At 41.0% G+C, this 15829-nt stretch overlaps 1 protein-coding gene across 3 annotated transcripts in view; it reads left to right on the forward strand.

Moving 5' to 3' along the window:
* The window catches only part of LOC119652334 (hemicentin-1), a 447036-nt gene that overhangs the window by 280041 nt on the left and 151166 nt on the right, over window positions 1–15829 (forward strand). For all 3 annotated transcript variants that reach the window (XM_038056346.1, XM_038056348.1, XM_038056347.1), the window contains one exon: window positions 45–214. In XM_038056346.1, coding sequence (XP_037912274.1) covers window positions 45–214 — 170 coding nt within the window. The remainder of the gene's footprint in view (window positions 1–44; window positions 215–15829) is intronic.

Here is a 15829-nt window from a genome sequence, read left to right on the forward strand (position 1 = left end):
AAATTATCCTTGTACTTTTTCCGTTCTCGGTTCTGCTCCTGCAGTGAAGCCTCTCCGAGCAAAAATCGTTACAGCAAATGACCTGTTAACAGCCGGACAAGCAGTTCCGGTTCGATGTGAAACGTGGGGTTCGTATCCGCCTGCCAAAGTGCTCTGGCTGTTGGATGGAGAGGCTGTCCGAAATCCGGATGTAACCGTATACACCAATAAAGAGGTAAGACTTTAATGGGGGAAATATATTATGGGCGGGAAGCGTTGCCTAATTTATGCTGATGCCTATTATGTAATCAGTTTTGAATAAATTTGCAAGGGCCTAGTGTTTCCTGTGAATTATTGCAACGGAGAGCTGTTCTCCGGAGAGATTTATTCGTTAGGGCAAATTAGTGGAAAGGGAACAATTGTTGATTAGTTAACTACATGAATTTCAATATGGAACCAGTTCACCAGCATAAACTTATTTGCTTCGTCCTATTGATTTCAAAACATTCATATTCCAAACTGCAAACCCTGCATTCACACTTGAGCTGAATCACAAATTGTGTTTGAAGCTTCAACCCGGAACCAAACTAATGGATGGAAGGTTACATTCTAGAACCTTTGCTTTCCTAAATATAATAAGTATTGCATGAATTTCTTGCGCGAGGAAGCTCTCGTGGCTGGTACAAACACATCTTTCATCACTTCCATCCTAATCCCAGAGACCTAGTAACTCCATTTGCAACAATTTACAATTTTTATGTATGCACATATATTTATTCTATTTTCCTGCTCCGCTCTATCCGTCAAATATGAAATTTTCCTGCCAGGAAACGTGAAAATTGCATTCTACCTTGTCGTCGTTGTTGGCACATCTTCCCACTTGCAGCAGCATCAGATGGAGGGCACCCAACATATTTATGCAAAGAAACGATGTTTCGTGTAATTTGTGTGTAATCTTGTATGTAATTTTTAGGAAAATAAAGCTGGATCATGTTTACCGTGAGAACTAGCACGTTTGGCAATTATTTTCTCTAGGATAAGCATGAATTTGGGGCAAAAAGTTGATGCCTCTCTAGAAGTGACTAATTATGGCCAAAAATGCCGCAGATGGTGTGCATGAGTTTATAAACAAATAAATATTCTCACCTGATTTAGAAGCTTGAAACCACCGTTGAAAAAGAAAAATACTGCTGGCTCAAGAATATTCGTTCATGTTTTTCAATATCAGTAGCTTTTTGTTAAAGAAGGTTAAAATTTCTAGTCTTCTATTACTATAGAAACAAACCAGTGCGTTAGTCATTTATATCGTTATCATTATTCCTTAAATGGGGGTCAATTCCATCTAGACGCCATGTCTGTCGGTTAGCCGAAATATGCTTACATCCTTCCAAGTCTTCCTGAGAATCTTCAATTCCCCCACAACTGTTCTAGTCCAGACGTTTCAAGGATGATGCACTCATCGTCCACCCTGGGATGACCTGCCTACTACAACTTCTGCCTTTTAATCAATAGGTTAAGCGATACTAAATCCGTACGACTGCACAGTTCTTCGTTAGATATTGTGTCGAACCAGAGGATCCAGATGATATTGCGCAGACAGGTGCTACCGAAGATTTGAAGGCTACGTGCCGTTCCCATATTACAGCACCGAAAAAACAATATCAACCTGATATTGGTATTGACGAATCTGCATTCCCAGGTTTTAGACAAAATTGCGAAGGCAGATTTAGCGCCATTCATACGTTAGGCTACCATGAAATGAAACAAAGAAAGAATTGGTGTGCTTCACCGAAAGCAAAGATGACTCAGTAAAAGACAAATTCTACAGTCTCCTTGAGGCATTATTTGATTGAGTGCCCTGGAAAGGAAGTAAAGACAGTACTCGGTGAATCCAACGCAAAAATTGGAAAAATTGCTTCACAATGAAACTACTCAGGAGCATAGTCTCCACGATATAATTACCGAGTATGGAATAAGGTTTGTAAGATTCATTTGCAGCAGAAGTAAACCATCAGAGAGCGTGGGCCTCTCCAGATGGGACGACGTACAACCAGATTGATTTCGTTCCTATTGACGAATGAGCTTTGAAGGAATGATAGCAGGATTCTAGCCCAGGTCTATATTTTACTGGGATGGAGTCGGGAACATTTTCGGAGGCACCGGCGAGCAGGAACAAAAATCAATGGGCACAATATTTCAATTTCAATGTAATAAGCCAATTTTCGTACAATGAAGGAGCAAAGATCCCACATGCACCGGTTCCACCACCCAAAGCCAAGCATGCATTAGAAACGCGGGGGTGTGGATGGTGAATAAGCTTTATAAACTAAACACCATTTGACCAGAAAAGACTAGGACGGAAAATTGACGCAAAGTGTTTTTTACCCTTTTCACAGTGACAAACTCGATGTCTTTGTTGGGTACATGTTATGGAATGTTGTCAAAAATAATTATTTTTATATTATATTGGCGAATAGCAGAGAAAGTTTCAATGCAGAAATTCAACGACAGGTACTGGAAAAGTTTGCCGATTCCAAAGATTCGTATGACAGTATCGATCCCTCAGTACTGCACTAAATAGTTGCCGAACTTTAATTTTCAGCGAAATTGATTCGACTCATCAGAATGAAAATGTGTTAGTCTAGTGTTCAAGTAAAGGCACAAACTGAACTAACAAGATGATTCGACATAGAAGGCAATGGGCTGGCATCAACCATATTTTATATTGCTCTGGAGTTCATACTTCAAACCCATGAGTCTAAATGAAACGCTGTTCTATAAATCATTCCAAACAGTGGCCTAAGTGGGAGGGCTGAAGAAAAAGTGGTCTTCGCGAATTTTTCTAAAGCATATAACTCTGGTAACTAAGCAGTACTTTCGGCCAATCTCGTCTCTACTAACATTCACTTTCAGTGACTACATGCTTAGTCACCTATCAACCTGACAACGCCTGCCCCGTTAATTTTGATTGTTGCATATCGTTTTTGTTCTCAATCTCCTTTGGTGCACCACAAGGGGTGTATTACTATTTTTATTTTTAATCAACGACCTTTCCTGTATTCACGGTCTCTTGTTAAAGCAAACAAGCCGATGACCTTAAGCTTTTTTCATCTCTACTCTCTCCAGCCTGGTTAGTTGGTGCTCGACAAGTTAACACAATAACCCAGTTAACACGAAATGATACCAAGTGTCATACGATGTACTACTCTCTCAAATCCCCTCTCACTGAGTTTCCTTGCTGCCCTAGGGGCCACCCGTTATCATATGGAAGCTTAATATGAGACCTCGGCTTAACTTTCGATGATACACTCCTCTTCGACAGACACTACGTGGTAAAACAGCATATAAATGAAAAACAGGAGTTGCGACGTAAATGGCAATAGCTTAGAAATCCAATTTCCAAAAAAAATTTGGCAGCAGATAGCAAACAGCTATAAGAGATATTGACGAAGGAGAAGCAAAAGCATCTCAAATGGTTCACTGAAAATTTGATGACTTTCCAATCACGAATTATTTGGTTTGGGTCGCGTTGAAGAAACTAAATAAGCCAATCCTGCACGAGTTACTGATCCGAATGCTGTTGCGGGGGGTGAAAATCGAGAAGGGTTTAATATTTGCTTAGCATTTGAAAGGCGTTTTTCAACCAATCTTACAATTGACGGCGCAGAAATTACCACCTTCCACTTCTTAAGAATCATCGCTACCGATTCTTTTCAAAGTTGACGAACTGTTATAGGACTCTCAAAAGTTGTGGTAACTAACGACTATTTCGAAGGAAGATAAAAACCCGACGATTGTCACACCCTATAGACCGATAAACGTTTGTTTGTTATCAAAGTTATTCGATGCTATTATCAAAGCCACAACAACATTCGGGCAGAAATGAGATTATTATTTCATCTCGTCACTTAAAGAGAAAACATGGAATTCTCGAACAAGTTCATCGGTTAGAATGTGGTTTAGAAAGTGGTAGGTATGGCCCGATCATATTTTTTGAAGTTACACAGTCATCAGACAAGGTTTGCCGTGGGGGTCGCCTTACCAATTCCTTAGGCTAGCAAAAATAAATAAACAGAAGGCTTACTTATGTGGTTTTTGGTGACGGTGGCATGGAATCGGACGTTGTCCGACGTATTATCAGCGTTAGATCTGCGTTCGCTACCTGGTATAAAATCTGCAAATGTAGTTATCTCAGCTGCAAGATCAATTTGAGACTACTCTGTTCTGTTCTTTCCGTGTGGCTATATGGGACCCCCGCTGTTACCTAAAAACTCCAAGCCTTCGTCAACACCTGTCTACGTCGTATCATTGGAGTACGCTGTCCTCATACTATTTCAAACAAAGCAATTGATGGCTGCACAGCCCTATTCTCTGTGGAGCAAGCGGTCGAGGTGTTCTTTGATGCGTTCCAGGATAACTTTGGCTATTATATTTGCGACGTCAAAAATCACGCAAATACTTTTTCGGGAATCATAACGATTATCCCGCCCCTCACTGGAAAAGATCTCAGATTCTCACCGTTTACGGATGAGCGGAAGCTGTACGAAACCGCCCAGCAGGGAGACCGGCAAAGCCAGCTATCTTGCCTTCTCATCCGTTGTTACGGTGGCCAGCCATTTCATTTACAATTCTAAAATAGGAAGAACCTTATGGGATATTATATGGGCGCAAACGGTGCTGAAATGCTCCTTTCACCTCTGAAGTTGTTCGTCATCGTGGATGAGGACCCGAACATTAACATTTCCGATTGGATCATCGTGGTTTCAGTCTCCTCGATCAGCACAACAATTAATTCCCTGTGTGTTTCGCTGCACTTTGCCAGATTTGTCGCAATACCGGAACAGAAGGGTATCGGATTCGACATAACAGAAATAAACCTTTGAGTTGAAGCGTATTTCAGTAAACAGTGGACGTTATCGCGTAGGTATGTTTGACACTCTATACCCCACGAAAGGATAGCAACTATATATGTATATATATTTCGGGGCCTTTTACGATGAGCAGACTCTAAAGCACGAGTCTGCAAGGGTTGCTACCTCACTCGGGGTCGTTGTTAGTCCGAGTGAAATTTATTTCATATACTCGTTAGCTCCGTCCAGGTAGCTGACAGTACAAGGCTATCATACGGAAGGTCGCGGTTCAAATCCCACTGGTGGCAGTGGAATTTGTATCATGATTTGACGTCGGATACCAGTCGACTTAGCTGTGAATGACTACCTGAGTCAAATCAGGGTAATACTTTCGGGCGTGCGGAATGCTGACCACATTGACTCCTACAGTGTACTATAGTGTACCGTTATGGTCTGAAAGAAATGCTTTAACCCAATTCAAGGTCCTGATCCAATGTGGATTGTTGCACCAACGATTTTTATTATTGTTACACAATAATACTTAGAACACCTACGTTTTACATGGCTATTCTCATTATAGTAGTCTTTCCCCACCTCTCTCAGATGAACTAGGGACCGTCGTTGTTAATGAAAATTCTTCGACTTTCTTTGATCGATTTAATTATTTCACCGAGCAGCTTACTTTTCGTTTTCTTTTCAAGTTTTCAAGTTTTCTTCAAAAGTCTGTCTGTCCGTCTGTCTATCAGTCTGTCTGTCCGTCACACGCATTTTTCTCGGAGACGGTTATAGTGATTGACACCAAATTTGGTAGAATGGTGGGAACTGTGAACTCTCTCGTGAATTAAATCCTTTTAGGATGAATTTAAAGGGGGGTCCCCATACATGCAAAAGGGGGGTGTAAATTTTTTTTTCATCAAATATAGCCATGTGGGGTATCAAATTAAAGGTCTCGGTTACTACTTTTCAAAGCCGGTCTTAGCTTTGACTTTTGTTGAAAAGGTGGGGAGTGCGGAGGATTGAAAGTGGTCATTTTTTCAACGAACCCATTCTCAGGAACTACCAAATCAAAAAATTTGAAAAAAATCAGGGGGCTACCACTATATGGTGCCTAGGTTCTGAAATACTCTCCATATCGATACCTGTTCAAATAAAGTTAATAATAGTTTATTACTAGAATTTTTAGTATAATAATTGACAGGAAAACCCCCCTTAAGTTCACCCTAGAATCACAAAATTTTGCAACAATGTAGGCTACAGTGGAGGTTACATGGAGCATGATCCTGCTAAATTTGGTGAAAATCGCACTATTACTAACAAAATTATACTAGGTTAAATCTGGCACTCCTCTGCAAATTCAAGACTATGAATGTCAATATCACTTGAAAGTGGCTATTTTCACATAATGTATGCATATTTTACGTGCTACATGCTAATGGGACAAATCTACACCCAAATCTCTTTATAAAAGAAATACACAAAACCTTTCATACCTGAAGCGTCTAGCTTCCGGTTTCCCGACTTGTTTAAGGTTTTATATTTACACAAAACAAGCTGTACCGATTGTCATGAAAATTGTTTTAATTAAGAGGGCTCCCCATACATGTGAATGGCGGGTGCAACATTTTTTTCATAAAATGTGGTCATGTGGGGTATCAAGTGCTCAATTAGTACTTTTCGAGACTGGTTCCATATTAGATATCGGGTTAAACATAGGGGAGTGAGGGCTCAAAATATGACCATCAAAAAGTGGAACAGGTCCCGTTCTCAGAACCTATCCAACCGAAAAATCTGAAAAAGTCACAGCGGTGCATTTCTACGAAATCTGGGCCTCAAAAGTAAACCGAAAATATAGGTACGATCAATTTATATACGTGCATGGGTATGTACAGTATTCGGCAACAGGCAGTCTGTTTGTTTAGGGCCCTTCATCAGTACCTTACCTTGCTAATAGTTGCAAGAAGAGATGGCTTTTGAAGCTTTAGGATTGGTATGATCTTTGCTGGCTTCGAAGCAGTTGGGTAATAACCAAACGTGATGCATGCATTGAAAATGTGCATTAAATAAACAACTGGATCTTTTGGTAGTTTGGGGATACTATCAATAACAGCCGAAAACTTTGTTTAATCCTATTAATTGTATGCGTTATCTGCTTTGGTTTGCTTAAGATAGCTTACGAGAAGTTTACGGACGCTGTTCCTTATGTTTCTTATCCTCTAAACATATTATCAACATTTAATTCCGTTGTAGCATCATGAAGCTCTTTATTATCAACAACGTTTTTAACAAAAGTGTCTGCTAAATGGTTCGCTTTTTCCTTTTGGGTAACGTATATTTTGCTATTACCTTTTAAAGGAGGCATATTTTTGTTTTTGTTTTCTAAAATTTTTACCATGTTCCAAAAGGGTTTGCTGCCTTTCTTTAGCTTACACAACATTATATCCTATCTTTTATTCCTAAAGATGATGAACATTTCTTGGATAAGTACATTAATTTGCTTCCACCTAATTTTGAGTCAGCGCCTCTACGCCAGGGTCAATCGCTTCTACAGGCAGTTCTCTGGGCAATGAATTTTTAATTCTGACTGAAGTTTCGCTGTGACTCCAGTAGGTTCAATAACTAACATCCTTAAATTGTGTACTAACTCATGATTTCGATTGCAATCTGTCCACTCTGTATACAAATAAATTCGATTGGTCAAAATGCTGTCGCTCTTTAGCCAAGCTTCTAAAATAAACGCAATATCTACATCATTCGTCGATAGGAATTCAAACAATTCAATTTTTTATTGAATAATCTCCTAGCGTTCCAGATAATACATTTAAAAAATATTAATTATAAAGAAATTTCCAAATTTGACCAAAACATCAAATTACTCAGTCTTATTTTTACAATTAGATAATTGTTGTAGTGCCTGTGATAGCAGCAGGAGTTCCTCAGCAGAAAGCAAATCGGTGTTCGAATTGGTTGACTGCGAGTCACCTGGCTATAGGAATTTTTGGAAATCGACTATCCCACGCTCCTTCCTCGTTGTTGGCAATATAATTCGGCCTCCATTCAACATATTCAATGCGTTCAGGCTCTTTATCGCTTACCTCGCACTTGGTGTGTTGGTGGTCCTCGAAGCACGTTATGCATTTAATGGTGAGATAGGAGGAACCATGCCCAGCCATTTGGCATTTTCTACACTGGGTGAGCCCACGCCTTTTGTTGCAGTAAAAGTTCTATTAAACTAGTGTATGCATAATAGCTTTATGCGCTCTGAGAGAACTCGTTCTATTTCCCCTTTCTAGGTAGAGAACGTAAATACGGAGTTTCCTCCTTCCAATTATTTTTTTTAACCTCCAAACATGCAATTTTTAACTGAGCTTTTAAGTCCTTTTAATTGCCCGCAGGGCATGTTATGCATTCTGATAGCAATATTTTAATGGGTCGCAGTTTGGAGCATTGATTTCTGAATGATTTTACATTTTTAACCGAGAAATACACGCCATTAGCTTCTCGTAATCTGCAATGTCTTCAAGTACGGGCCTGTACCCAAACGACATTATTTTAATTGAAAATTTTTCAATTTTGAACCCTGCAAGTAGTGTAATTATTGTGTCGGGTTGCAGCTCAGTGAGTGTATATACTCGTTAGCTCCGTCCAGATAGCTGAGAGTACAAGGCTGTCGTACGGAAGGTCGCGGTTCAAATCCCACTGGTGGCAGTGGAATTTGTACCTTTTGTACCTTTATTTATTTTATTTTATTTCCACGTGATCAATGACCTGTTCAGCCAAAATTGAAAATTTATTGACCGTAAATGGCACTGACAAATTTAATCCTGATGGAATCACACTCACTACCGGGCATCGAATCAACCGATCGATTTCAATAAGGTAGTTTTGAACAAAATCTTAAAAATGGGATAATGAATAAGGACAAACATAAAAAATAAAATTCTAAAGTTGCCAGAAAAATGTTACCAAAAAAAAATCCAGGTTAGCAGGTTAAGTACCTGACACAAACTTCAAAAAGAAAATGTGCTAACTTATAAAAACAAGTCGGAATATCGGAAGCTGGACGCTTCGGGTGGAAAGGTTTTGTGTTCATCTTTTGTGAGAAATTTCCTATTAATGTTGTACCATTTACATATACCAATTCAAATATTCCTTGATAAATGACATTTCCAAACTTCAACAATTTGACAATGACATGTATTTCCAAACTCTCAATCGCCACCTTCATTTGAGTTGACTTTATATGATATTGGCGTCATACACGTTTTAGAGTGCGATAAATTCAAGTGAAATACACAATTTTGACCTTCTATAACTTTGTTAATAATAATTGGATTTTCCTCAAACTTTTCAAGATTATGCATTATTTTGCTACTTACCGTGCCAAATTTTATACTTCTAGGAAGGAGTTAACAGGGGTTTTCGTTTAAATTTCTTAAATATGGTAGTATACTATTATTTTATTTTGTTTTCGTTTCACACAAAACCTTAATAAAAAGGAATGTAAATTTGAACGCCGTATAAAAACGAAAACGGAGAAATCCACTATTTCTTGTTAGTCCAGTCATTTTAGCTAAAAATTGGGTGCAAACTCTTTCAGTCAAGACCGATTGACATGAAATGTGGGGTGCGAGTAGAGATGGGTATAAGAAGCACAAGTTATATAGTGGCGATATGCGCCTCCCCCCGGGGGGGGTGTGGCAACCCCCTTCCACAGTGGATTTTTTTCCGAAATAACCACAGAAATTGATTGGTCAATTCTAAGCAAATAATGTTTTATGAAAATTTTTCGGACAAATAGTAGTTTTCGTGTTATTTATGTTCAAATATGTCGTTTTTTCATCGAAAAATGCATGTTTTTCAACGGTTTTTCGCAAATAACACGAAAACCATGCTGAGCGCTTCGGGTATAAGGTTTTGTGTTAATTATGGGAGGAACTCACGACGGGACGCGTGGGATGATATTTATGCAGTTTTTCATTCGTACATAAAAATGAAAAATGTACATTACATACCTATTGAAAACCTAAACATGGTACTTATCCTAAATAAACAAACGTTACCCATTCAAATTGATTGAACGCATCTTCACATATTTCTACTTTACTCAGCGCACAAAAGCATACATATATGTACTTAAGATAAATATGACTGGTGCATTCTGCTGGTCATTCAAACTACACGTCCTCACTGAAGCCAAATCTTGTACTTTTAGGATAAACTTTCGGGCAAATTTCTAAAATATACTCATATGCTTTTATTAACTTCATTTGAGCAGATCTGGGAACGAGGTGTAGTTCTAGGTCTAGATTTCGTATTATTATTATTCTGTTAAGGGAAAGTCACACCGCGTCCATAAAGAACTATTGTGCCCCTTTTGCTGGTTATATTGTATTTATTAATCATAGTATCTCAAGCTTATAGGCTTGCTTTAGGAGTTTTAGTATATTCCCTACTTCCAGATCTCTCAACTTTGTATTCGGTATTAAGTGTTCTCCCACATGCCTCGACTTACTTTGCACAAGTGCCGGACACTGTCCCAGAACGTGTATATAGGTTTCATGATTCTTCGCACAGAACCTGCAGGCAGAGTCCGTCCAGTGAGAATTTCCACTATGATTCGCCGGTTCTTTTTGGTGAAGTTTAAGCAATCGTTTGTGCACTTGACTTCGTATACCACCATAAACACCCTGAAATACACCATTCCTGGTAGGCCCGCCCAGTATAGTTCCTACAACCGTTTCTCTTAATTTTTTAATGTCATAGCCATGAAACCGTTTCCGATTCCACAGAACGGATCTGGCCCGTGTAAAGGCGTCTCTGCTCCCTTCTTGGCTAGTTCGGTCGCCACCTCATTGCCTTCCAACCTAACATGGCCTGGACCCTAGAGTATCCAGACCTTATTGGACGAGGAGCGTATCCAGTTTCTCAAGGCATTCTCATACCAGTTGAGAATTCACTTGGTTGGACCTAAGTGCCTTGATTGTTGCTTGGCTGTCGGTGAGAATAGAAATGTTTCGCCCTCTGTAGTTCCTATGAAGATTAAAGGAGGCATATCTGTGCGTATATTTTCGCCTGAAATATACCCATTGGCTCCAAGTACATTTTCCTTGCACCAATGACACCGGCACCCGCTCCCTCCGTCAGTGTACCAAGTAATCAGATGTTGATTTAAGCCGTGTGTCCCAGCCACGCTCTCCCAGTTTGCCTTGTTATTCCAACGTGCATCGAACTTCTTATCAAAGTGTCACGTGATTCTTTGGTATCAGCAATTCGGGATACCGCCTAGAAAGAATATCAACCTTCTTTCGGTTTAGACAGCTTCCCGCCTCACTGATACTCCCGAATATTGCTCTTCTTTGCTGCACTATCTGTATATGCAGGTGGAGAGGAGTTAATCTCAGAAGGACCTCTAGGGATGCCGTTGGGCATGCCCTCATTGCGCTACTGATACAATACACTCACAAGCCAGTCTTTGAAGTTTGTGTAACTCTCTGGCTTGTGTACTAAGTTCAGTTCTTCCTGCCCAGATTTCCGCCCCCGCAGGTGATCATTAACCTTACTATTGCAGTGTATAGCCAAAGTAGTATCTTCGGGTTGCAACCCCATTTTTTTCCTGCTATGGACCTACAAATCATCAGAACCCTCGTGGCTTTCCGACAAGTGTTTCCGATTTGTGTCTTCCAGAGTAATTTTTGGTCTAGCGTGATTCCCAAATATTTGACCTCTGTTTCTCGTTCCACCTCCATGTCATGTAACCTTATGGCTCTTGGGTTGCCAAACTTATGGTGCTCTATCATGCTCTAGCATTTTGCCCATCCAGAAAGCCAGGGTGTTTTCCACTCCCTTGCGGTTCAGAGCATTTTGTATCTCTGTGTGCGATGTGTTTTCGAATGCTGCTTCGATATCCAAAAACGCATAGAGTGCTATTTCTTTTGTTTCTATGGCATCCCGTAGTACATCCTTCAGCTGATACAGAGCAGTTTCAGTTAAGTGTCCTGCCCGGTAAGCGTGTTGATATTGATGTAGGGGGCTACGCTTAGAACCTTGGTTCAAACTTAGTTGTCAATGACCTTCTCCACCGTTTTGAGTATGAATGATGTTAGGCAAATTGGTCTGAAAGTTTAAGGGTGAAAAGAATCCTTTTTACCCGCTTTCGGAATAAAGACCACTTTTAACCGTCTCCATGCCCTTGGTATATATCCGAGGGCTATGCTACTCCTTACTACCGTCAGAAGAGGCTCTAGATAGCTGCTGGAAAAATGCCATCTACTCGGCGTGACTTCAGTGGTTTAAAAGTTTCTACTGCCCACCTTACCCTAGCTTCTGAGTATACCTCTTTTATACCTAGTTTCCAGTTCTCCTTTCTTCTTCTTTTATTCGATGTTGGGGTGTCAGGCAAAATATTGTCACTTGCCACCGTGGGGTAGGATCCCAGGAAATGAGTTCTGAGAAGCGCGTGTACCCTGTCCTCCACATTCTCGGTACATGTCCCAACTTCCTTCTCCAAATAGACAGAAGGATATTGCCTCGTCTTTGGCTACAGCTTTGTACAGCCTGGTTACTTCTGTGATCTGTTCGATCCCTTCACAGAATTCCCTCAAGCTGTTTGGTTCTCCTTCCTTGATTGCGTTGCTATACGCAGTCAGTGCACTTTTGCACCTTCACCAGTCCCTGGTTTGTTTTGCGCAGTTGAAGAGTTTTCGTACCTCTGTTCCTATTCTGGCCAGGTTCTTCCCCTGATGACTTAACTGTCTCAGCCGGACAGCTGACCTCATAATCACCAATGACGACTACGCTGAGGTGTTCCACCACTGCTTTCAGTTCCAGTTCGCTCCTGATGTCACTACCCCCTTGAAGGTGGGCCGTGTTGTTGCTCAGGTGTGTTACATAGGATTTCCAATCCGTTTTCCTGAGATTCCTTATTATTCTTTTTATTTCGGAGTTACCCTCAATGTCGAATCTGATTATTCTGTAATCAGACATAGAGGGCTCATCCAAGACTCTCCAATTCCCAACCAGCCCGTTCATTAAAGTACTTCCTAGAGTTATACCTAGTATCTCCTGTCTAGTAATAATAATCGTTGGCACAACAATCCATATTGGATCAATGCTTTGAAGTGTGTTAGAGCACTTCATTCAAGACCGTAACGGTACACTACAGAACACTGTAGGAGGCAATGTGGTCAGCATTACGCTCACCCTAGATTATTACCTTAATTTGACGCAGGTACTCATTCACAGCTGAGTCGACCGGTATCCGAGGTCAAATCACGATACAAATCCGGCTGCCGCCAATGAGATTTAAACCGTTCCCTTCCATACGACAGCCTTGTGCTGTAACCACTCAGCTATCCGGTCTAGTGGTGGTCACAAATGTTGGACTCTTCCCTAAGTTATATATTTCTAACTTATTGCTAATAATAAATTCAAGAAGGTACTCAGCTCTTCGATCGGTGTCGCTGGTTCCCTAGACTTTGTGATGGGCGTTGACATTGCAGCCGAGGAGAAATGATAACGTTCTCTTCTCATAGTACTTCACCAGTTTAGCAACTTGTTTCGATGGAACCTGAATGGCGTCTCCTGCGAAGTATGCCTTTTGGGCAAAAAACTGTTGCCATGGTATATCATCTCCTGGTATATCATCCCCAGCACATGTTGACAGTTCTGTTCCTTCCCAGCCTGGCGAGTTAGGAACTATAGTCCTAACCCACTCCGTAGTGTCTTCCGTCGCGCAGTCCATCAGTGCGTGACTTGGTCGAAAGCGTATCCCAGTGAACATAAGTTTCGCAGTCCATCCCTTGCACATCTGTCTGACAACAAGGTCTTCGATGCTTTCCTGCTCCTCACGATGAGTATTTCCTCGGAAAACATTTTTGGTAGTATGGCCAGTCGAATGTCCTTGACCGCACTAGCATAGCTAATCGCGGGCTTTCTAATTCATGACTTCACCCATGACCTGCCCGGGTTTTCTCTACGCTTGGAGTCTGGTTTGGATTTTTTGGGAGCATTTCCTTCATGACCAGCTACGATGATGAAATCCGTGCACGGTTGTTGTCAGCCAACAGAGTCTATTTCAGCTTACAAAAACTGTTCCGCTCGAAACCTCTCACCATAGGGTCAAAGCTCTTACTGTATAAGACTATGATCTTGCCAGTCCTCATGTAACTTGGGTTCTTAGCAAGAAAAATTGCAAACTCTTGGCCGCGTTCGAGAGAAGAATCCTCCGAAGAATTTTTGGCCCCCTACATGAGGATAGGCGATTCCGTAGCCTACACAATGACGAAATCTATGAGCGATACCATGACCGTCCGGTTGTGGATAAAATCCGGTTCAATAGGTTACGGTGGGCGGGTCACTTAACCCGTATGGATGAGGATGATCCCACCCGGAAAGTGTATAAGGGAAATATCCATGGTAAAAAAGAAGACAAGGCATACCCTGCCTAAGATGGAGCGATGGCCATGATGCCAGACAGCTTTTAGGGATATCGAATTGGTGGACCTCGGCGCAAAACTGGGATGTCTGGAGTTCCTTATTAAGGTAGGCCTAGGCGGGATACTGGTTGTTGCGCCGTTGATGATTCCCTTCATGCGGGCTAATCTCTGATGCTCCCCGTTTTCTTGGCTCCGATAAAGATGGTTTCTTAAGGGCCCCTTCTGGTTTCAGGCCTTCCTTAAGGCACCTGGCACTGCACCTGCGTCATTGAGACCTGGCTTCTTCGTTTCGTTTGATATATTTATCTCAGACGTGCTTTCACTAGTCCCTGCTTTTTGAGCGGTGGTGTTTGTTGGTTGTTGTCCTTGCAGTATACAAATGTTGTCCTTGTATCCACTGCTTGCGTCCCAACTTCTCTCTTCTTGGGTTTAGTTACCTGTCTCTCAATATCTTGGAGATGCACCTCCGCCTGGCTAACCAGTTTGTGTGTGGTACGGGGTTTTATTTTCTTACGGGTACTCATTTGATTGCCACGAGTATGGGGGTTACCTTTTTTACTAAGGCAACCAGGTATCTGTGAGGCTCCGTTCGAATACAGTTTGTTATCCCCGACTGCAAGCAATCCTGTCGTGTCGTAGACAAACAATCGAGCTCTTTCATTTGCTACCCCTCATGACCATTTTCTGTGAAACAAATAATTTACACCCCCTTTTGCATGTATTGGGACTGAAGAGAAAATAGTACCACTCACTACATGTAAAGGGGTTCGTAGACCATATCTTCCCACCAAATTTCGTGGCAATTGTTTCAGTCATTTTCGAGTAAATCGGCTGTGACGTACAGACAGACATACGGACAGACAAATATTGAATCGATTTTAATAAGTTTTTGTTGCACACGAAACTAAAGTGTGCGAAGTTAGAAAGGAATTTATTTCCATATAAAGACAAGAAAAGATACTCCCAAGAAGTTCGAATTCGAAACCCTTCAATTTCTACCCAGCCGCAAGGGTAAATATTTCAGATACTTTGAAAGTCAATCACGTGTGACGTATAAACACCTTCTGCTAAATACAAACATGACAAACTTTTGTGGTACAGATATGGAGAAGAAGACAGATAACTCTATGAGGACAAATAGGAATTGTGGCTACTTCATGGAACTCAGTAAAGTCTGCAACTCTAAAAGGATGAACACAAAAGTGCACAAGTAGCCATTAACACAGTTTGAGAGATTGGCATCTCTATTTGAGTTTCAAAAAAGAAAGTTTGGAGCCGGAATAGTTTATTTAACATATGTAACTGCATTGGAATGGACGTGGGTATGGTGGGCAGATCAGATGACTTTTGTTAGGGACGCATATGATTCTGCCGAGCTGTACTTAATTGCGGGCGGACGTGCACATTTTTACTCTGGAAAATAATGAATGCAGGTTTCCAAATTACGAAGTCCGTGCCATTCTTGTCGGAACTACTATAAGAGAAAGCTCCGTCATTTTAAGCTTCCAGCTTTCTACCCTCTCAACCTTAAGGAAGAAAGAGGTTAATATCTTGATAATGGTCCCT

The sequence above is a fragment of the Hermetia illucens genome, chromosome 3 (genome assembly GCF_905115235.1).
Source record: "Hermetia illucens chromosome 3, iHerIll2.2.curated.20191125, whole genome shotgun sequence".
In the NCBI taxonomy this organism is placed as follows: Eukaryota; Metazoa; Arthropoda; class Insecta; order Diptera; family Stratiomyidae; genus Hermetia; species Hermetia illucens.